At 39.6% G+C, this 23,469-nt stretch overlaps 2 protein-coding genes across 3 annotated transcripts in view; one reads left to right on the forward strand and one right to left on the reverse strand.

Moving 5' to 3' along the window:
- The window catches only part of mcm3 (minichromosome maintenance complex component 3), a 34,615-nt gene extending 12,826 nt beyond the window's left edge, over nucleotides 1-21,789 (reverse strand). Inside the window, exons 1-6 of one of the 2 annotated variants that reach the window (XM_057823303.1) lie at nucleotides 21,658-21,789; nucleotides 16,552-16,636; nucleotides 10,838-10,926; nucleotides 10,609-10,721; nucleotides 3,598-3,806; nucleotides 1,499-1,629 (exon numbers count right to left, since the gene is read on the reverse strand). In XM_057823303.1, the coding sequence (XP_057679286.1) occupies nucleotides 1,499-1,629; nucleotides 3,598-3,806; nucleotides 10,609-10,721; nucleotides 10,838-10,926; nucleotides 16,552-16,615 (606 nt within the window). In that variant the 5' untranslated portion in view covers nucleotides 16,616-16,636; nucleotides 21,658-21,789. The remainder of the gene's footprint in view (nucleotides 1-1,498; nucleotides 1,630-3,597; nucleotides 3,807-10,608; nucleotides 10,722-10,837; nucleotides 10,927-16,551; nucleotides 16,637-21,657) is intronic. The other variant, XM_057823304.1, reaches the window with a different exon arrangement.
- Nucleotides 11,606-22,152, forward strand: paqr8 (progestin and adipoQ receptor family member VIII). Its single transcript, XM_057823305.1, has 2 exons — nucleotides 11,606-11,869; nucleotides 19,340-22,152. Exon 2 carries the CDS (start codon nucleotides 19,388-19,390, stop codon nucleotides 20,462-20,464), a length of 1,077 nt encoding a protein of 358 aa, XP_057679288.1. The 5' UTR covers nucleotides 11,606-11,869; nucleotides 19,340-19,387; the 3' UTR covers nucleotides 20,465-22,152.
- The last annotated feature ends 1,317 nt before the right edge of the window (nucleotides 22,153-23,469 follow it).

A 23,469-nucleotide genomic window follows, 5' to 3' on the forward strand; every position in this document is an offset into this window, starting at 1 on the left:
CTGTCTCAGGAAATTAGAATATTGTGTATTCTAATTTCCTGAGACAGTCCTGTATATATACACAGGACTGTCTCAAAAAATTAGAATATTGTGTATTCTAATTTTCTGAGACAGTCCAGTATTTAGTAGCACCACCTCTGGCTTTTATGACAGCTTGCAGTCTCTAAGGCATAGACTTGCTGAGTATTCTTCATCAACTCTCTTTGATTGCAGTTGCCAGATCATCCTTGCAGGTTGGAGCATTGCTGTGGACCATTTGTTTTAATTTCCACCACAGGTTTTCAATAGGGTTGAGATCTGGGCTATTTGCAGGCCATTACATTGACTGGATGATTTATTGAGCATCTTGGAAAATAATGTCATTATCGCCACACATTTTCAAATGAAGGGATAAGAAAGCTGTCTAAAATTTCAATGTAAACTTGCGCATTTATTGAAGATTTAACCACAGCCATCTCCTCAGTCCCTTTGCCTGACATGCAGCCCCATATCATCTAGGACTGAGGGAATTTGGATGTTTTCTTCAGGCAGTCATCTTTGTAAATCTCACTGGAATGGCACCAGACAAAAGTTCCAGCATCATCACCTTGTCCAATGCAGATTCTTGACTCATCACTGAAAATAACCTTCATCCAGTCATTCACAGTCCATGATTGCCTCTTAGCCCAATGTAGTCTTGTTCTTTTCTGTTTTAAGTGTTAATGATGGTTTCCTTTTAGCTTTCCTGTATGAAAATCCCATTTCCTTAGGGCGATTTTGCACAGTTCTGTCACATACCTTGACTCCAGCTTCCACCCATTTCTTCATTTGTCTTGTTGTACATCTTCTCTTTTCAGCACATATGGCCTTTAATTGTTTGTCATGGCGTTTAAATGTCTTCCTCGGTCTACCAGTATGCTTAACTTTTAACAACCTTGCCATTCTGTTTGTACTTGGTCCAGAATTTTGATACAGCTGACTGTGAAAAGCCCATATCTTTGGCAACCATACGTTGAGCATTTCCTTCTTCAAGAAGTTTGATAATCCTCTCCTTGGTCTCAAGAGACATCTCTTGTTGGAGCCACGATTCTTGTGAATCCACTTGGTCCAGCACCCCTCCAAGGTGTGATACTTGCACAGTTTTTAACTGCTGACTAATGAGCAGAACTAATCTGAGGCAGGGGCCCAGTTAAGGAAAGGAAATTAACTAGGTGTGTCTGTATTTTCTACTCAAAATGGAGTGATTCCATATTTTTTTCTTCAGAATGGAGTGATTCAAAATTACGACAAAACTTGCTCTATAATAGTAACATTTACTGACCAACACAATGTATTTTATTCATTTCTTTTAGTGTTTCTGAATGCCAAGGAGTTGCACTTTTGAACTAATTCATTATTTTTTCAAACTTTTTATCAGAGTTTGTTCTACATAATGAAATGTCTGAGTGAGTGCTTGTCCGAGACTGGTGATTCTATACTTTTTGCTAGGGGTTGTAAAAGCAGGTATTTCTTTAGTTACCTTAGTGGGATATATGGCACTAGAAGGAAACGGATCCAAGGAGGTCATATCTGTGTACTTTCTCTCCATGGTCTTGTTGGTCGCAGGGCAATAGTGGACACTGCGCACCACTTTGGGGCGCACAAGAGAACCTAAGCGAAAGCGAGTCAGTATTACATTGAAAAAAAATGAGTCTTATGCTTAAAGTGATCCTCTAGTTTTAAGACAAGTAATTCTTAAAAGATACATCTTAGTATGAGTTATAATAATTTGACACTAAATCCCTCTTAATGTTTTCGTTTTAATAAAATTTGTAAAATTATTTTAACTGATTGTTCGCCATGGTTGTTGACGTCGCAGTGCTGTGACGTCACAAGTCCCGCTGCCGGACTTCAGCGTGTCATTCATTAGCTATCCCAACATGTCGTCGGTTCGTCCCTTCCAATTTGAACCAGAGCGGAAAAGTGAAGAGCAGGAGAGCACTGTCGGTCGTTCACAAGACGAGCAGTAAAGGCGAAATGCAGAGAAAGAAATACTTGATGAGGCAAGAGTTCGGCTAAACTTCTGGTGTACTTGCGGCAAGTGCATCTCGATGACAACGGAGCGAGAGCGCGTATGCTGTCGAGAACTCAGGTTTTTGTCAGCAGATCTTCAAGGTGAGTTATTGCGTCATCAAACTCATTCCAATATAATTATGTAGATTGTTAGCATCCAGAGCCGTCGTGTGCTTTACATACAGTACAGGCCAAAACACCTTGGCATTCGTGCCTTTTTATTTTCATGACCATTGACATTATAAACTCTTACTGAAGGCAATAAAACTATGAATGTGTGGCAAGCTAGGGAAGGAGGCGGAGTATCAAACCACGGAGCTAATCCGCGTTGTTTTATTGACATTTTGGCTGCAAGAAATAGCAATGTCTGTCTGGCATGCGACCCGCGGAAGGTAACGTTATTTCCAGCTGTTCCCTTCACAAAGTACCCCCCCCCAACCACACAACGTGCCAACATAATTTCCGCCGGTGAATTCTGTTATAACTTGCTACAAATGCACACGTGTGAATTGTGTACTTAGAAAAAAGGTGAAATAACTACAAACGTGTAATATTGTAGTATCTTCACAGTAGCCACCCTTTTCTCTGATTACTGTTTGGCACTCTTGCCATTCTCGCGATGAGCTTTCAGAGGGAGTCCCCTAAAATGGATTTTGACTTCACATGTATGCCATTCTGGCGTTGATGAGAATTTATTGCTTTATCAATGGGGTTGGGACATTTGTGTTGCATTGAATGAATTTCATTGGACGTGCCTTGATCAGTTTGAGTGGCAGCATCACTCATATTAGGTGAATACTGAACACACACACTTACTGCCTGATGAACTGACAGTAGAGGTGAATTATTAGCTTCCTCTGTGACTAGCGGTACGCCCGAAGGTTCGCCTCCCGCTGTAGCGACAGGAGCGGCTTGGGTGCTTAAGAGGGCGGCCAGAGTGTCTCGTCTGTCTCGCTTCATTGCGCGCATTTCACTCGATATCCGAGCAGGCTGAGGCTTCTTGTGCGGGGAAATAGTTGGAACAGCATTTGGTTTTAGTCTGCACTTATATCTAGCCGCTCCGGTGAGATCTTTCATTAGTTGTCGTCGACTAAAATCCTCAAATGCGGTAGGAGAAAAATGGCGAGAAAAAAGCCTTGGTTGTTTGGGAAGATTTGTTTGTCTACAGGCATTTTCCCAAACCTTTCTCCTCTTCTTGTCAACAGGAAATTTGTGGAGATTCACATCACTCTCCTTGTTTCCATTTGACTCGAAATTGCATCCATAAGCAGCACATCGTGGCATTTTACTTCGCGAGTTAAGCCAGCAATACACAATTGTTGTACACACGCTACACGATTGGAAAAATACCATCTACGTCATCACTCCGCGCCCGCAGAACATGGCGCCAACTATCGGTCAAAATATGCACTAAATATTATAAAATATTGCCATTGATTTAACATTTTATGTGTTTCTAACGACATATTTTAATACAAGAGAACAATTGTGGTTTGTTAGAGCCTACATGTCTTTAAAATCGAGGATCACTTTAAGAACTGACCAAGAGTGAGCAAAGTAACTCACACTTGGTGATGATGCCTTCCACGCAGACCATGCTGCCCAGTAGCCTTGATGTCAACGTCCTGGGGGTGACGTGCTTTGAGCCGAAGCTTCCCTCCAAGCCGATGTTAAACTCCTCATACTGTTTGGCGTAGGTGGCGTCAACAGATGCTACCAAGTCCTTCAGTGCCAGCTGGAAGGCCGTTAGCTCTTCAAAAGCATTGTTCATCAATCTGGAAGACAGACACCCTAGTTTCAACAAAGGTCATAAAATAAAGACACCTCTACTATGTCAGCATTAGCACTGGGACACCTTCATTGCATCCACATGACATCAGGGCTGCAGCTATCAATCTATAAATTAATAAATTTGAGTAATCGGAGAGCAAACACTGAATGCGTTGCAGAATAATTTTAGATGTAAAACAAAGTTTATACTGTACCTGCGTATAGCCACAAAAGGTATTTTAAAAAATGACGATCTAAGTACAACAAAATACTATTTTGTGAAAATGTTTCTTTTTCCCAAAAAAAACAACAACAAAAACTCAGGTGGCCAGTTTTTAAGTCATTTTATTACGCCTATTCTGTCCTCATTAAATGTGACGTTATCCAGCTAGACAGACCGCAAACATGACAATTTGTGGTTCTTTGAACTTTACTTGACTTCCTTCACTTTTTCCCCATTTTGATTTTTTATGTAAAGCTGTAACACAAACACATATACAACTATGAACACACAATACTAAAATGCTTAACACAAAATATTTGGAGTTTAAAATCTAATATAATTAGTCGAATTTTGTAGTTCGAAAATAAACTTGCACAGCAAAAGTCCGCTAGTTTAATTGCTATAAAATGTTGGGGGGGGGGGGGGGGGGTTGTTGTTATTTTTTGTACAATTCTTTTAACAAATCATTCAAAAACTTATTTCCACAAAAACTGCTAAATGTACCTCTAAACTAAATTACGAATGCATAAACATATTGGGCTTTTTTTTTTTTTAGTTCAGCCATATGAAACGAGTATTTCATATTCACTGTTGCCACCAGAGGGCAGTGTATCCTCCCAAATCATTAAAACTAAATGCCACACTTTCAAAACAAACCATTACAACGCCAGTCTAAGTAAACGAATCAGCGAAGACGCTAAATTGAATTTGAAGCTTTTTTTCCCTAATCAAATTACTTGATTTAATCTATTAATCATTGCAGCACTACATGAATGAATGAATGAAATTTTATTATCATCATCGGTATCATTGACAATCATTGACAATTACAAAATGTGATATGATTTGCCCAAAGGAACCGAAGAAGACAAAGGCGGATGGGATGAAGCATATGCTTATCAGTTTCCCGTCCCCCATACAACTAAAGACGCACATTCTGACATGGTACATACATCAGATGGCCACAAAACTGTACAATAACACAATCAACAATCTGGGTTTAGTAACTCAGCGTCCAGTCAAGCAGCTCGATTAATTTCAGGGCGCACAAGTTTATGGCTTTGTCATGTCCCTGACATTTTTGCATCTGTTTGCTGTGGAACATTTTGTTGTGGCTACGTGTGGCAAAAAGTGATTATGTGTTATCACAGCTGGTACGAGTAGCGACTCAAAATGCTTTTCTTATAAGTCTTTTAAAAGGATACATTGCTAAGGTGTACATGGTGGCAACAATTGGCGCACACAAGGGTCACTGTAACAGTTTCATCAGACAATGTATGAGAAAATCAAACAACATGTTGTACATATTTTATCCCAAGATTAATGTCTCCACAACGAAAACATGATTATTATTCGTTTTATACAGTATCTTTTCCATATACTCAGTAAACTAGACAGTTGCATCAGGAGCTCGGTAGACACAGCAGATAATTATGCTTTTACAATTGGGGATTAGGAGCTCAATTGTAATACATTCCAGGAGATTGTCAAAAATAATTGCAACACCCCCTCCCCCCTTAGATGCCCGATTCATTTGTGTCATGTTATATCCGTGCAAATTAAAGTCAGAGCCTTTGTTATCTTTAGTAGATAATCCTTAATGTGTTCAAGATTCTTGTAGAGACTCCTGCCGTTGATAAGTTTCAGCTGACCGTCCACATCCACGAGTTGTTATACTGGTCCGCTGTGTAGTATTTACAGTTATCCAGCTATTGTAGTCAGCTGGTCAAGACTCGTAATAGCTTTAATCTTCATATCTTGCGTTTTGACAAGGATCCTGCGATCCGAGACCCAGGTGTTGGCTATTTTCCCAGCTTTCTTGAGTTGACGTGCTTTTCTTGCAATTTCGGCATTTCGGCGAGTCAAGTTGTCATTCAAAAAAATCTTCGACCCTTTCAGGTGGCGGCGCTGGTTAAGCAGGGTAGTCTTGGTCTTGTGGTCTGCCAGCTTCATGAGCACCGTCGCCGGTCCTCTCCCCCCAGATGAGAGCAAAAGGCAGCGACGGATGTCCAGCGGTTCCATGATTATTCCATACTCTTTCAGCATAGCAACTGCCAGTTGCGCCACTGTGTCCCCTGGGCTAGGCATCAGTTATAATCCAGAAATGATGAGCTCATTTGCGCGTCCGCACTGGTCGAGATCGTCAGCCAAAATTTCCAGCCTGTTGATGCGAACATCTCTCTCCTCGACCGCCTGCTTGAGTTTCTCGTTTTCAGCGCGAATTAACTGGAGCTCTCTGACGATTTCTTGATTCTGGTTTCGAATCAAGCCAGTCAAGGAGACCTCCAACTTCTGTATGGAGGATTTTATTTCATCCAAGTCTCCAGGTTTCAAATTCTTTGGAGCCATACTGGGAGTCGAGCTTGCTGGCCCTGAGCGCTTATCGGTTAAGATAAGAGAGTGCTTCAGGAGCTCAGAGTGCGTCTGTACACGGTGAAGGCTGAGCAGCGAACATGATATGACATTTGTTTGAATTAAATGTTAACCAAAACAGATTCTCAAATTCTAGTACTAATAACACAGGCGCTATTAAAATAAAACACATACTTAAATCTACAAACTGTATAATGTTTAAATTCTTAAACTTTAGAGAACCATTACATGACATTTGTCAAGGAGACTTCAGTGCGGCACACGTCAATGCAGAGGGAGAGCTCGGGGAAAGAGGTGGAGGTAGCTTTTTCAACAGCCCACATCAGCAGACAGAAGAAATTCAACGATTGTTCTTACATTAGGCAGAGGTGGGTAGTAATGCATTACATGTACTCCGTTACATTTACTTGAGTAACTTTCTGAGAAAAATGTACTTCTAAGAGTAGTTTTACTAAGCCATACTTTTTACTTTTATTTGAGTAGATTTGTGAAAAAAAAAAAAAAAGCTACTCTTAGTCCGCTACTTTGGGCTACACAAGAGTCGTTACATTTTTTCCTCTTTATTCTACAGATTAGATTTTTTTTTGCCAGCGATGCCAAGAGTAGCCCTCCCAATTTCATCAATGAAACGTCGCAACAATAGCACATAACCCCATTACACCAATTAGACGCATGCTTGCCGTTCTAAATCATGCCAGCCTGTTCAATCATGTGGCGTCTTTAAAGCACCATAAAAAGGAGTATTTGACATAGAGCGCTAGGCCGGATTTAAACCTCCCTCCCAGATTTTATTTGGCACTTATTGACCAAGTAAAATGGGAGACATGATCCTTTTAATTTCATAATAGTAACTATGAAGGAATTATTCATTATTCAAACCTATGCCTGTCGCGATATGCAATAAATTTATTTATCGCACGGTAAATAAAGAAGGCGGTAATTTTCCCCGCTGCGATTTATCGCCCCGCATTCGTGCGGCAGACATGCGATGTCCGGCAGACGTGCTGTTAAAAGTTTGGCTTCCTTGTTACCAGCTAGGCAATATGCTGTGACGAGGACTCACTGTTTTATTGACTTCTGAGTATGTTCGTTTTATACATTTGAGTGACCATCACTCAATGGAGGGAGGCGGGGCCGAGCGCACAGTCGGCGCACAGCAATGAGTGAGCAGAGTGGGGAAGACGAAACAGTTGGACAGTAAAAAGTAGCAAAAAGGATGAACCAGCCTGCAAAATTTGTTTAGAGGTTGTTTCAACATAGAGGGCCAACATAACAAATCTACATGCTCATTTGAAACACCATCACCATCTTTCACTGCTTGGTAAGCAAACTGCATAGCAACAAGCGGCGCCTTCCTCGTCATGTCAATCGACAATTACAGAGGTGTTTGCTTGATGTGTGAAATACAAACAAGACCAAGCAAAGTGGCGTTGCCTCACAGAAAGTGTAGTCCACTACATTGCTGAAGAAATGAGACCGTTGTACCTGTTTCATGTTGTTTGATACTTATTGAAGCCATTTTTGTTACTGATTGTTACTTAATTATTCTTTCTTTCTGTTGTTGTTCATGTTGTTCAACGGCAATTGTTCGTGTTACTACAACTTTAAGCCTCATTTTATTTATCCTGTGTTTCTGTGTGGTATTAATGTTTGTTGTCTTTTACTTAAAAGAGGCATGGTTTATTGTTTTTAGTTGTGATTTCTTAAAAAGTATTTTAAGAATAAACATTTATTGCGTTTGAATGGGTGTACGTGATCTATTCATGTATACTGTACAGTATTCTCACTGTGGTATTGTAAATTGGTTTTTAAAAAATTGGGTGGGTCGGAAGGGAATAATACCGCATATCGCAATAATTTATGAGAGGATTTATCCAACACAAAAATTTGCTCTCGCGACAGTCCTATTCAAACAAGGAACCATTTTCTCCACTAGAGGGCACTCATGCTCTTTGGTAAAATAATTCATTTCTGTCACTTGCTTTCCCTCTAGCTGAGTTCACTAATTTTCCCCCCTTTGGCTTAATGTGGCTATGTAATGGGTTATTGTACAGTATCATCATAACAACCGTTCATACAGTTATGTTTTCTCTCTCTCAGCACAAACTTAAGCAGTTATCCCACAATAATACTCATTGATTGAGTATTCTTTTCACCCAATACTTCTTTACTTGTACTTGAGTACATTTTTTGGATGGACTACTTTTGCTTGAGTAATATTATTTTTGATGTAACACTACTCTACCCACCTCTGTACATAGGTGAATGATTCAGAAAACCGCTCCGTGTTTTTAACTCATTTGCTCCCAAAATGTATAAATACGTTCTATTTTTAATTGTTTCAGAGTCCCAAAAACGTATTAATACGTCTGTTGCGTTTTTGTTTTTTTTTCACAAGAGACATCTCTAGGTTCTGATGCAACTTTGGTCCAAAGCATAATGCTCAAAATCCATTTTAAAGCAATAAAACTGGCAATTGGAGGGCAGTAGCGCATTTGGTAAGAACTAGAGATGCACGATAATATCGGTCACCGATAATTATCGGCCGATAATGGCAATTATGACGTCACAAAGATAATCCAGATAAAACTAAATTCAACCGATAATGCAATACGATAATTATATACTTGATTTAGCCTCCAAATGTGCGCAATCAACAGTTTTTTTCCTATTCTGCTAGTTTTAAGGAGGTGTTTTTGCAGTGTAGTCATGTGATATATGTTAGGAATGGCTTAGTTTTAAAGGCATTTTTGTGAAACTTGGGTGTTTACTCTTTAAGTAATTGTTGCCAAAAGCTTACCATTACACAATGTCATTGCTATTGTTTAGATGTTGGAATTTACTACTTGTTTACATTTGATGTGAAAAAAATAGCACTAAATTACATTTTTGCACAGTAACATTTGATCTTTGTATACTTTAAAATTTTACATACATATTTGAATAGAATTATCGGCGTGACATTATCGGTTATCGGATGGAAGGGGCAGGAAATTATCAGTTATCGATATCGGTTGAAAAATGTATTATCGTGCATCACTAGTAAGAACTCATATCGGACTATGAAAGAAAATGAATGAAGAGAAATGGTCAGGAAACAGAAGTTGGAAGAAGTAAGAAGCGTGAGAAAAATGTGGAGAACGATGGAAAACACAAGACACATGCCCTACACAAGTTCCCTAGGTGAATTATGTTATGAGGTAGTGGTCACTACAAAAGAAAGATTCAAAAAAATCTATCTTGATGAGACAGGCCAGGCGGTGATGAGGGGAAAATTTACCCCGTCTGCCAATACAGCCGCGGCCACAACAGCGTCATCCCTCAGTTCAATAGTTTAGTTATGTGTAAATAAATTGTTTCTTTGCTATCAAAAGCTCTATCTGTCTTGTTGTTTATGTTATTTTGTAGAAGGAAAACAATATTCAGATGTTTGTGATGTCACAAAAGCAAAAAATAGCTGTGTTAAAGTCAAAGTTATGTTTGAAATGTATGCTTTTATAAAAAGCTCAATTCCTTTGTTTTTTCATCAGAAATTGAAAAATTGCTCAAACTAAGCCATTTTCTAATGCTGATCTCTAAAGAATGGAAAAAGATACGAACTAACGTTTTTCCTGCTAAAAGAAGAGAGTCTAATCTTTCTTTTGGTGGGTCAGTCAAAATCCAGTAAAACGGCCGGGAGCGAAGGGGGTTGCTCTGGTGAAAATGGCTGGGAGTGAATGAGAATATAGCATGATTAAGAGCTTTAAAAATAAATAAATAAATAAATAAAAGTGACTTTTGCATGCAATCCACCACTTTGAGGGAATACTTTGTTCAAATAAATATTTAGGTCGCTTTTAACACTTATTTGAATACATCTAAAAATAATGACATATTTAAGCAGTATATGAGTGGAATTAAAAGTAGTTAGGTCCCTTTTAGCAAGTATTTGAGTACATATCGGCGTAATGAAGCCACTTTGTACATAAACGCTTGGGGCTGTGTCATTGTATTTTCATTTCCCTCACTTTGGCTTTACTTGGAGAGTCAAGGTAGCCTACTGTACTTGGTGTCAAAACTTTGATAACCACTTGACCACATGCACCTCCCAGATCGAAACTTAGGCCACCTATCCGACAATACATGCATTGGACAAAGTCATATTAACCTATAGAAGCACAGCACCCGACAGTATATGAAACCATTCAACCGATAAATCGCCTTTTACTCACTTTGCGGCCCTTGCGTCGTTGCGTCTCCTCAGATCGTTTATGTTGACGATGAGACGAGACTTATTCTCGCTGATCATGTCCCGGACTTTGCTCTGGTAAATCCCCTGATCTTGCTGAAATGGAGAGAATTAATGATAAGGACTGTTAAAATTAAAGATAAAATCCATGAATACGGTTCAAATATTAGTTGCGTGTTCATTCGAGGCAGACAATACAAACAGAAACTTACATCATCATCTAAGAAATCCAAATAATCCCTCTGAGCTTCCCTCATCATACGGTCATCTACAACATCGGTCGCCATCATGTAATAGTTCCCTATATTCGGGTAGGGAAAAAATAATAAATGTTAAACTATATGCGCGGATGCGTTGCCCTCTGTAGTCTGTCCGGACAATGAGAACTTTTCGCGCCAAGGCGTTCCTGCGTAATGAAAACGTAACAGGCGATTGGTTAAACCGGACGCGCGTTCTGTACGTCATCATGTCATCCGTCCAATGGGAAACTGCTGCATGTCCACGTGATCCAGCACCTCGAAGAACTCCCGCGAAAATAAAGCAAGAGGAGACTCTCGTCTGGAGAAGCGCGAAAACTGCCCACAAGATGGCGACCTACGGTTTTCATGTTTTCATTCAACGTCTATCTAAAAAAAAAAAACCTCAAAAACTTAAAAATGGGCATCTTTTTAATTATTGAGGTACTTTTTCGCGTTGTAATTGATGGGACAAGTTTGAGAACTACTGAATTGTTTTGACAGCGTTGCGTAGTCAACGCAAAATATGTTAATATTCAAATATGTATGTTTTGTGGTGTGGAATTTCACTGTTTTAACATAGTGACTCCTTTTGCAACATTTTTGCATGAGTCTTACAGATTAGAAAACAATAAAAACACGTTTTGGAGATAAATTTTACAAGACAATCTATAACTATCCAGTAGATGGCGCCGTTTATTAAAAGTAAGCATTTCAAAATTTCACAATGTTAGAAGACTCGCACTCAAAACATGAACGTAATGGTCTAATAATTCCCGTGTGGTTTCAGGGCGTTTCTGGCCACTTTAACACCGCCCACTAACTTCCAGGTCAGCTGTGTTGTTAACTTGTTAGCTCTTTTCCTTCTCTTTTGCCACAAATATCACCTCCACATGTCAATCTCAGACTACGAGGCTTCTGTATGAGGCAAGCAAGTGTACTTTTGACTTGTCTTGCCTCTCCCTCTGCAATCCCTTGGAGGATAACTGGTTCCATCGAACAGCACAGGTGAGTTCAGACCATAGTTTGTTGCAAAAATGTTTTTCAATTGTTTTCTAATTTGTTTTGCATAGCATCGTATTTACTTCATTTTTGATAGATTTTCTTTTACTTCCATTTGTTACGAGGAAAGTCAATTCTATAAATGACAGGGTTTGGATGTAAAAAGGTTGGTTTGAATAGCCAAGAATGTGTTGGTCTGTTCTCACTATTTACCTAGCAGCACTTAGTTTACACTGTGTCCATGTACGTGATGCTCAAACACAGGTTTGACTACATATCTTCATGACCGCATTTTCCACTGCTGTTATAATGCCCCTACCTTGAGATTGCCACCCTTAGTGGATTATTGTTGGAGTATGAGGAAAAATGTTTTTGTTTATCTGGTTTAAGGAATGCCACGTGCTGCAGACTCAATCAATGGCCAACTTTCCATTGCTCTTTAATCCCATGAATAAGTTCTTTGTGGAGCAAAATAAAATCTTAGTTAATATTGTGTCAGGCTTAAGTTAATAATCATCGAAGCAGGCAAGTGAGGGACAAGAGGTGTGACAAAATATGGAAATACTGCCCAGATTGCAAACCAACATTGAATAAACGTTGCTTTTCCATCAAAATCATCAGTATGGTTGACATTGAAATTTTCTACGTCAAGTGACGTTGAAACAACGTTGTTCTATGGTATGTCAGGCGATGGTTGGGTTAACATTGTTTTATGGTTGATGAACTAATGATGACAAATAGTTGATATATGATTGACCGGGAAATATGATTGAAAAGTCATTGAACTATGGATGGCTTTGGTCGAAAACATAACATTGATTCAGGGTTGTTCCAATATTATTTATAATCGAAATGACATATAGGTTTTGTAAGGATTTCAACGTTGACACAACATTAATTGAGGGTGCGAAAGTGAGATTGATTTAACGATATAAGCCAACATCCTTTTAACGTCGGTCTGTTATCTGGTTGATATGTAATTTGCATCCCAAAAGGTTATCTCTATGCTCATGCCAAGAATTCAAGATACAGTTTTAAAAAGGTGTCAGTGTTATAAAATATATATATAAGGAACCAACAAGCTGCTACCAAAATCTTCCACCATCATAATGTCTCAGTTAACTCTATGGCTTCCATTGACGGCGCTCGACGCCCAATCCAGAAGGAAACCGGAGCATTCACAGTCACGCTTTCTGATTTTCAGGGCATTTACAGGTCACTTTCTATTCGTTTTAGGCAGTGCTTTATTTGTAAATCATAAGGTGCCGGAACGCAAAGTACATATGACCGTGCAGGGTTGACGAGACGGACACAGGTCCCGGAATATAAGCAGAAATGGTGCTGAAACAACATGCAAATGCCCACTTGCCATGCTGTGGGACTTATGAGCCTCAATTTCAGATAATAATAATAATACATTGTATTTCTAGAGCGCTTTTCAAGCCACACAAAGACGCTTCACAAGGGAGATGGAATCATAGTACCAGCAAAACAATCATAAAAAATTAAAAGCATAATACCCATGGTGGCGGTACGGTGGCTTAGTGGTTAGCACATCTGCCTCACAGTTCTGAGATCAAGGGTTCAATCCCGGGCTTCGGCCTTCCTGTGTGGAGTTTGCATGTTCTCCCCGTGCCTGCGTGGGTTTCCTCCGGGAACTCCGGTTTCCTCCCACATCCCAAAAACATGCATGGTAGGCTGATTGAACACTCTAAATTGTCCGTAGGTATGAGTGTGTGCATGAATGGTTGTATGTCTCCTTGTGCCCTGGGATTGGCTGGCAACCAGTTCAGGGTGTCCCCTGCCTACTGCCCGTAATTGGCTGGGATAGGCTCCAGCACCTCCGCGACCCTCGTGAGGAAAAGCGGCATGGAAAATGAATGAATGAATGAATATCCATGGTAAGAATGTTATGACAACAATTTAAAATTATTTAGGCTATACTCTGCATAGCACGGGCAATTGTCCACATATCCACAGGTGGGACTTACAGTCAGCAATTAGTTTCTGAACAGGTCTAACTTGTAAAACATAAAAAAGATTGGCACGGCAGCTTATTTAGCTTACCATGTTTAGTTGTCCAAAACATTCCTTGTTGTCGTTGTTGCTTTTCTGGCTCATTTGTCTGTCTTTTAGGCATGTTTAAATACCGTTTGATCCTAAAGTTTTTTTCTAGTTTATGTCAGGGGTTGATTTGTTCGTGCAGCTTTTGAGCGTATCAACAAATATCTGACTCTTGCAAATGACGTAGCATTTTTATAAACGACGTTGTTACCAGCATCTCCAGGGGGCCATTGACTGGCATTGTCAATTTGGCGTAGAAGATGAAGTAGGTGAGCGTATGGGGGAGAGAAAGGAAGCGCGTTGTTGACTTTTACTATTGGTCGGAGTTGAAAAGCACCGCTAACCTAAAGTGCAACAACATGCAATTCTTGTGATATGTTCTGTAAATGTATCTATGCATCTTATTATTTTATCCCCGCGACCCGACCCCGGAGCAAGCGGAAGATAATGGATGGACATTTTTTAAAAACATTTTCATATTGTAGCATCACCGGGGCTGTCATCGGCACGGTAATTTATGCGTCAACGCGGGGCTCCTATTGGTGCGCCAGTGCGACGCTCACATTGGTGGACCGCATAGCCGCCCGCCAGTGACTTGTTGTTTGTTTTGCATTAGGGTGGCGGAAAGAAGAATAAAATGAGGGGTAAAAAGCGTCAAGGTTCCTGTGTTATTTTGGCTTCCAAGCTTTACTTAGCAAGCGTTACAATTTAAAGCGACTGTATTCTGTTCAGCCCAAATGCTTGATGAAAATTGTGGGCAACCATGACCTAGAGTGGTGGTTTCCAGTGTTATTCAATGTGTGCTCCTTTCCGTAACGCACAGTGGTTCGTGGCGTTATTTATAGTAGAGGGCGCTAGCGTAGCAATCGATGATGATGAGATCATCGCCTCACATTCTCCTCTATATCGCTCGGCACTGTATTATCATTAATATTAATACACAAGAGGTGCCGGATCTGACTAAATAAGTCCCGGAACACGTGGAATCCAAAATCAAGAGGTGCTGGAACATGTTCCGGCATGATCCGGCTCAAATTAACCCCTGCCTTTAATGCATTTACAGGTCACTTCATTTTGCGTATGAGTCATTACCTATTCATATGGGAGATTCCCGGGTCTCTTCCTGTTCTGTAACCCCAACATGGACAGGAAGTGACCCGTAAAAATGCCCCCAAATCAACAGGAAGTGACTGAAAATCAACAAGTAATGACCTGAAGTGGCCCAAAATTACGTCGTTGCCCGGCACTGGCTTCCTTTGATGGCCATAGAAGTGGGAGGGGCCCGTTTGAAGTGGGAGGGGTAATTTGCTGCCACCCTCCCAGTTCAAATGGATTGGACTACTACTGATAAACTTACAGCAGAAGGATGAAGATAGCTAGTTTTTTTGTTTTGTTTTGTTTATTAATTGTTTTGTAGAATATCCTACAATGATTTCATGACCAATATATCACTAATTGTTGTATTGCTACATCGTGAGGTCATCGTTATCGTGAGCTTTGTATCGCAAATCATATCATATCGTGAGGTTCCCACCCCTATGAAGGACTCCAACCTGTTTTGAATAAGGATTACATCCATACACTTTATCACTTCTTGTAGTCAAGTCATACAAGATAACACTGTTTTCCAATTCAAAATAATACCACAGTTGCATTGTCCGTATCAGTCGGAATGAGACATGTCAACAAATAGAACAATGTCCCTTGCATTTTCTTCCTGCAGGAGGGCAGCAAGGAAATTGACTGCCTTAGCCAAGTGATTGTGCAGCACAAGACCGAGCTAGTGTCAGCACAGGTGTTAGTTACTGACACTGTCATCTATCCTAGAGACCCAATAGGAGGTTCTGCTGACATATTTTTGGGCACATGTTGGTCGAGTGGCAAGAAACATGACTGATGGCTCGCAGTAAAGACGGGATGGACACTTACCCTATTTTTCGGACTATAAGTCGCAGTTTTTTTTCGTAGTTTGGCTGGGGGTGCGACTTATACTCTGGAGCAACTTATGTGTGAAATTATCAACACATTATTATATCATTTCACATGTTATTTTGGTGTTTTGGAGTGACCCTGATGGTATGATTCAGCATGTTGTTCTCTATTGTATTTTTATTTTAAATTGCCTTTCAAGATGACGTATCTGTTCTATGTGTTCGATTTTATCAAGTAAATTTCCCCCAAAAATGCGACTTATATATGTTTTTTCCTCTTCGTTGGTCATTTTATGGCTGGTGCGACTTATACTCAGGTGCAACTTATAGTCCGAAAAATACGGTACATGAAATTTAGCAGCAAAAATCTCCAAAAAATGTAACATCTGGGGACTGAAGGTGGTTTAGAGATCATGGTAAAATATGTATTGTCGACAAAATTGAAGTAAGCCAATATGAGATCTGGGATGATGAAAAGTGCTGGTCTGACTCACCCTACTCGTGGCCACAATCTGCTGACGAGACACTATGTAACAGAAAGCCCTGGACCCTTAACTCAATAAAAATTAAACGATTTCAAAAGTCTGGAGGCCTGCGATTATTTGATTTCAAGGAAATTTGGGCTAAAATTGTATACTACTCTGATTAGATTAAAAATCTCCAAATAACAAATAAATGGTCACTATAACTCACCATGAACAAAGAGAGCCTCACCAACCTTGTCAGGAATCCAGTCTTTCTTTTTCCAGCAAATCATGCAACCCTTTTACCTTTTATCCTGTGAGAAAAAGAAAGCAGTGAGTCACAAAATACATTGGATTTGACATCAGTAGTCCCACACACTGGCGCAAGCAAATTTATGTCTGTGCTTGTGTTTTTTGAAGTTTTACAAAATTGTTGATTGAATGTCTCAATCTACATCAGTCCTTCTCAAATAGTGGGGCACGAACCTCCCGTGATGCATGTGACCTTGGGGAACATACTTTTTTGCCATACTAGAATAAAGTGTAATTGCACATCCACTCAGTGGGTGGCAGTGGCGCTCTCATTTTCAGAGTGCGTGCAGTATTTTTGAACCAAACATGAGCGCGTAGCAAAGAGCAGGAGATATGAGGAATGAAGATAAGGAAATATGACAAAGCATATGCTTGGCTTCACTTTTATTACAGTGGGAGATGAGGACAGACTAGTATGTGTACTGAGTCTAAAACGTTTGGATCTGACAGCATGAAGCCAAATCAATTAAGACGTCACTTAAAGATGTTAGACCCCAATCACACTGATACGCCACTTGATTTTTTTTTTTACAGCGAAAATGTGCTGAATATTGACAACAATCATCCCGCTTTGTGAGTGTTATGTCAGTAAACCAGCGAGAACTGTTAGCATCGTACAAGGTGGCATACCAAGTGCTCAGTGCAAAACAACCCCAAGCCATAGCAAAGGAGCTGATACTGGCTGCAGCAAAAATAAAAACTGTCCCTCTGTCCATTGACAATGTTGTTTTTGTTCTCTTAATTTTTTTGCCAGTCAAATTCTTTGGCATATTGTACTCTTGAGTTAATGTTGCTAATCACTTATCAATTAATTAATTAATTATCAATTAATCAATCAATTTATTATTATATATTGATTTTATTACATTTTTCAGTACCAAACGGTCAAAAAATGCGCCTTGAGTGTATGTTTACAGTTTGGATGGGACTTTTTTTTTTTTAAAGGGATCCACGGATAGAAAGGCTTGTAGTTCTAAAAAGATAAACGTTAATATGAGTTTAAATAATTTGATATTGAAACCCCTTTTGATGTTTTTTTTTTATTTTTATACAATTTGTAAAATTAGTTTAACTATTAGGTCGCCATTGTTGTTAACGTCGCAAGGCGGTGATGTCACATGGTTACGCTGTCGGGCTTCCAGAGTATGACTCTAGCGACATAAACATGTCATCTGTTCAACCCTTTCAATTTGAACCCAAGAGGAATATTAAAGAGCATGACAGCACTGTCGATATTTCACAAAAGGAGCAGCAAAAGCAAAATAAACAGGAAAGACTGGATGAGACGAGATGAGAGTAGGGTGGAAAAAAAAAGTGTTCAGCCAAAATGTGCTACACTGGCGAAACGTGCTACAAGAGGAGAATTTGACACCCAAAGTACCGTGCGCGTTAGCTTGTTTTATTTAGATGCATACAGAAAGATGATGCTAAAGATGCCATAAGAAAATACTTAAACATAGTAATATCAAATAAGGGTAGTTTAAATATGCTATGTGACTAATTTGGTCAACAGATCAACAATCTTCCTTAGAGCTACCACAACACAATGCTTAAAAGTAAAGATGTCCCGATCGATGGGGATCGATCACATCATTTTCAAAGTATCGGAATTGGCAAAAAAATATTGGACATGCCTTTTTTTAATATATATATTTTTTAATTAAATCGTTTTCTAATTGTATTTAACGTTACAGACAAAATGTCTTACATTCATCCAGAGTCTTTAGTTTTGGCTTAAAGTAGGGCTATCAATTTTATCACGTAAACGGCGGTAATTATTAATTAATCACGTTAAAATATTTAATGCAATTAACGCATGCGCTGCACGACCCACTCACGCATTGTCGCGTAAAATCTGTAATGGCGCCGTTGTACTTATATAAAGAGCTAACAGGCAGCGTTAAATGAGTAGAGAGAATTTTGGCAATCTTTGAAGTCTCTTTTTAATTGGCTAAAGCCTTAAAATGCCTCTCTCAACAATTAGAAATATCGTGGGAAGCAATGTGGGGAAGAACGGTAGTGATTGATCTTTTCCTTAACACCCTATGTTACTTCCCAACGCAGAGAAGATATATCAATTGGTGCCACTACGCACGGTCACGGTTGCACTTCCCATCATGCATTTGGGCAGAACAGTTAAATGGCTACAGTATCATTTACTGAAAACTCAACAAATACACTAGATGGCAATATTTAGTCACAATATACAAAGTCACATTTATCCTTTAAGAATTACAAGTCTTTCTATCCGTGGATCCCTCTCACAGAAAGAATGTTAATAATGTAAATGCCATCTTTAGGATTTATTGTCATAATAAACAAATACAGTACTTATGTACTGTATGTTGAATGTACTGTATATATTCGTCCGAGTTTTATTCATTTTTTTCTTAATGCATTGCCAAAATGTATACTGGACTGTCTCAGGAAATTAGAATACACAATATTCTAATTTTTTGAGACAGTCCTGTGTATATATACAGGACTGTCTCAGGAAATTAGAATACACAATATTCTAATTTCCTGAGACAGTCAACTACGAATATTGTTCCTCTTTGTATAATTTGCCTTTGCCAGTAATAAAATGTCAATATCCAGTAGAGCTACACTCATCTGTGTAGGTATCATGCTGTTGAAATGTGGAATGAGGAACTGATCTGATCGCCCTTAAATCACAGTTGAATCCTTTTTTTTTTCCCCTCCAGAGGGATCCACATTGTCCAGTTTGGTGTCTTCCATCTGCACGACCCAGCATGTCAGAAGATTTTCTACAGCGACTCGGCACCTTGATCGCAAGCGCAAAGCACATCGTCCAACTTCCCCGATTTTCCAACCTGTTGTCTCCCTCCCTGCCGCTGCCCCGACCCACCGTGGTTTCCTCTCAAGTCCCCAGCTTGTTTCGGGAACCTTACATCTTGTCTGGGTACCGTCCTGTCTACCAGAAGTGGCACTGTTACCTCTTCAGCCTCTTCCAGAGACACAACGAATCCCTCAATGTGTGGACACACTTGCTAGCGGCCTTTGTGCTTCTACGCTGCTGGTGGGCTAACACAGGCGCCGTAGCGTACACCTTAACATTAGCCTCACTGCCTTTATGCCTCTTTTTTGTGTCTTCGCTTATGTATTTGTTCCTCAGTGCTGCAGCCCACCTCTTTCAGTCTCACTCTGAGCACGCGCATTACTTCTTGTTTTTCATGGACTATGTGGGTGTGGCTGTTTATCAGTACGGATGCTCCCTTGGACATTATTTTTACGCGTCCGAGCCAGCGTGGAGAAGCAGCTGCTTTGGCTCTCTGTTCCTGCCTGGAGCTGCTTTTTTAGGGTGGCTGTCCTGCGCTGGCTGCTGTTTCGCAAAATCCAGATATCGGCGGCCGTATCCAGTGGGTCGTAAAATCTGTCAGCTGATCCCCACCACACTAGCTTATCTGCTGGACATTAGTCCTGTAATACACAGGCTGTCAACTGCAACCTGGACTCAGGACCCCGCGCTGCCCTTCTACGCCCTTCAGATCGTCTCATTCCTTTTGAGCGCCATTTTCTTCTCCTGTCCGATACCTGAGCGCTTTTTTCCAGGCCGGTGTGACTTTCTGGGCCAAGGACACCAGATTTTTCACCTATTTTTGTCTCTGTGCACACTGTTTCAACTGGAAGCTTTCTTCCATGACTATGTTAGGCGGAGGGATACCATAGTGGAGACATTTGGTGAGAGCCAGTTGTGGTGTGCCACTATATCTTTCCCCACCCTGTTCTTGTGCTGCATTTTGACAGCACTTTTAACAATGAGGCACAAACACAAACAACTGCAAGGTGAAAATAAGAGAGACAATTAAGAAATGTGTGTCAGAGAAAGAAAAATGTACAAAAACAAACTGCAAAGAAATGCAACGTCAACGTTACGGGAAAAGACAACACATAATATAGTGAAAAAGTAGTTGTTTAAAGTGTTTAAATATGAAAATGGTAAATTTCCTAGACCTGTGATAATGAAGAAAAATAATGTTTTAAACACAAAACTGACACCACTTAGGGGCACATTCATTTTGTGATTTCCGTTTTACCCACGCACATACACACAGACTGATTTGAGCACAAGTGCACATGATAATGGGCATTGATGCCATAACGGGGAAGGGCAGATTATTTAGGATGCTCACATTTGATTGCTGGAAATAGTACCACCCATGTTGAGTGGCCACTTCCTGGAAACACTGGCTTTTATTTACGTATTTCTCCACTTTTACACAACAACAAATTGAAATTTATCAAACAAGATTCTGTCTGCTGGGATGGACATAATAAAGGTGTTGTCTTCTTCCACTTTAAGTATTACAAAAGAGAGGTCCAGACTTGTAAAGGTTCATTTGAAATACGCAAAATGTTTCACAACTGATTCAAACTAGAAATATTTGGCACATTATAGTCCAGGAATCCTCCCTAAGGTTTCTCTCAATGAATCATCGCTGCTGCTACTGCTGCCGTAACAAACAAACTTTGTTGCTGTCTTTTTGCCATGTTTCAAAATACATTGAAACTAATTCATCTGTTTTCAATACATGTCCTGTTTTAAACAGAAAATCTTTTTTGATTGCACACAAATGCATACATGGGCCTCAATTGTGTTCAATGTCTGTAAATGTGGTACATGTTATTGTTGGAAAATAAAAATTAAAAAAATGCGGTCATAGCAGCACAGTGCGGCATTAGTTAGCACATTTGCCACATAGTTATGAGCAGAGGTGGGTTTGGTAGCCAAAAGTTTTACTCAAGTAACAGTAGCGTTACTTCAAAATAATTTTGCAAAAGTAAAGGTAGCCTTCAAAAAAATGTACTCAAGTAAAAGTAAAAAATCATTTGGTGAAACGAATACTCAAGTAATGTGTAACATTGTAACTGCTTAAGATGTTCGATTTTTTTTTTTTTTTTCTTCTTCTAAAAAATTGTATTTTTTTTTCTCAGCACAACGTTATCTGTATGAACTGTTATTATTATGAATTCATTTTCTGGCAGTTACATTATCCTGTACCATAGACTTGACTATCAGTTGATGGGACTCGGGGCCAATCTTCAAAAATTTAAAGTTCAAACATTTTCAAAACCAAAACAGGCATCTCCCTTAGGCATACAGTGGGGCAAATAAACAAGCAAGATTTCTGGCTGTCAAAGAGGTCTAACTTCTTCTAACGAGGCTCCACTCGTTCCCTGTATTAATGGCACCTGTTTTAACTCATTATCGGTATAAAAGACACCTGTCCACAAACTCAGTCAGTGACACTCCAAACTCCACTATGGCAAAGACCAAAGAGCTGTCGAAGGACACCAGAGATAAAATTGTAGACCTGCACCAGGCTGGGAAGATTGGATCTGCAATAGGTAAAACGCTTGGTGTGAAGAAATCAACTGTGGGAGCAATTATTAGAAAATGGAAGACATATAAGACCACTGATAATCTCCCTCCATCTGGGGCTCCATACAAGAGTTCACCCCGTGGTGTCAAAATGAAAACGAGAAGCTGAGCAAAAATCCCAGAACCACACGGAACCTAGTGAATGATCTACAGAGAGCTGGGACCACAGTAACAAAGGCTACTATCAGTAACAGATATGCGCCGCCAGGGACTCAAATCCTGCACTGCCAGACGTGTCCACCTGCTGAAGCAAGTATACGTCCAGGCCCGTCTGCAGTTTGCTAGAGAGCATTTGGATGATCCAGAAGAGGACTGGGAGAATGTATTATGGTCAGATGAAACCAAAATAGAAATTTTTGGTAGAAAAACAAGTTCTCGTGTTTGGAGGAGAAAGGATACTGAATTGCATCCAAAGAACACGATACCCACTGTGAAGCATGGGGGTGGAAACATCATCCTTTGGGTCTGTTTTTCTGCAAACGGACCAGGATGACTGATCTGTGTAAAGGAAAGAATGAATGGGGCCATGTATCGAGAGATTTTGAGTGAAAATCTCCTTCCATCAGCAAGGGCATTGAAGATGAGACGTGGATGGGTCTTTCAGCATGACAAAGATCCCAAACACACAGAACAGGGCAACAAAGGAGTGGCTTCGTAATAAGCATTTCAAGGTGTATAAGAGTCTCCATGAGCAGTGACATAAAAAATCCCGATTTTTTACAAGTATAATAAAACTTAAAAAGACAATAAAATCCTCAAATATTACGCTAGATGCACAAGAATCACCAAATGCAGAGATAATCACCTATATTTTCAGGAATTAACATGTGATATAAGTTTAGCAACTTAATTTTTTTTAATCTAGTGCAAGTTTTCAACAGCTAATAAATCACTCAATTTTCACATCAGAAACTTAATACTTGAGGAAAGCATGCAGAATTCTCTTAATTTTACTTAACAAGAGTAAAATTTGCATTTTTCTATATACAATCACAACTTACCCAGATAGCAGACAGACGTTGAAAAGATGTTGGATCAACATTCTGCTGCCGATCTTATATTGTTGAATCAATGTCACTTTTGCACCCTTAATTAATGTTGTTTCAACTTTGAAATCCTTACAAAACCTAAACGTCATTTTGATTATTAATAATATTGGAACAACGCTGAATAAATGTTATATTTTCGACCAAAACGCCCGCTCATCCATAATTCAATGACTTTTCAATCATATTTCTTGTTCAATCATAAATCAACTATTTGTCAACATTAGTTGATCAACTATAAAACAATGTTAACCCAACCATCGCCTGACATACCATAGAACAACGTTGTTTCAACGTCACTTGACGCTGAAAATTTCAATATCAACCATACTGATGAATTTGACAGAAAATCAACGTTTGTTCAATGTCGGTCTGCTATCTGGGT

This window comes from Corythoichthys intestinalis, chromosome 19 (assembly GCF_030265065.1).
Source record: "Corythoichthys intestinalis isolate RoL2023-P3 chromosome 19, ASM3026506v1, whole genome shotgun sequence".
Lineage (NCBI taxonomy): Eukaryota > Metazoa > Chordata > Actinopteri > Syngnathiformes > Syngnathidae > Corythoichthys > Corythoichthys intestinalis.

Excerpts from the sequence above, each read along its gene's own strand:
- paqr8 (XM_057823305.1), top strand. The coding sequence starts at position 19,388 with ATGTCAGAAGATTTTCTACAGCGACTCGGCACCTTGATCGCAAGCGCA.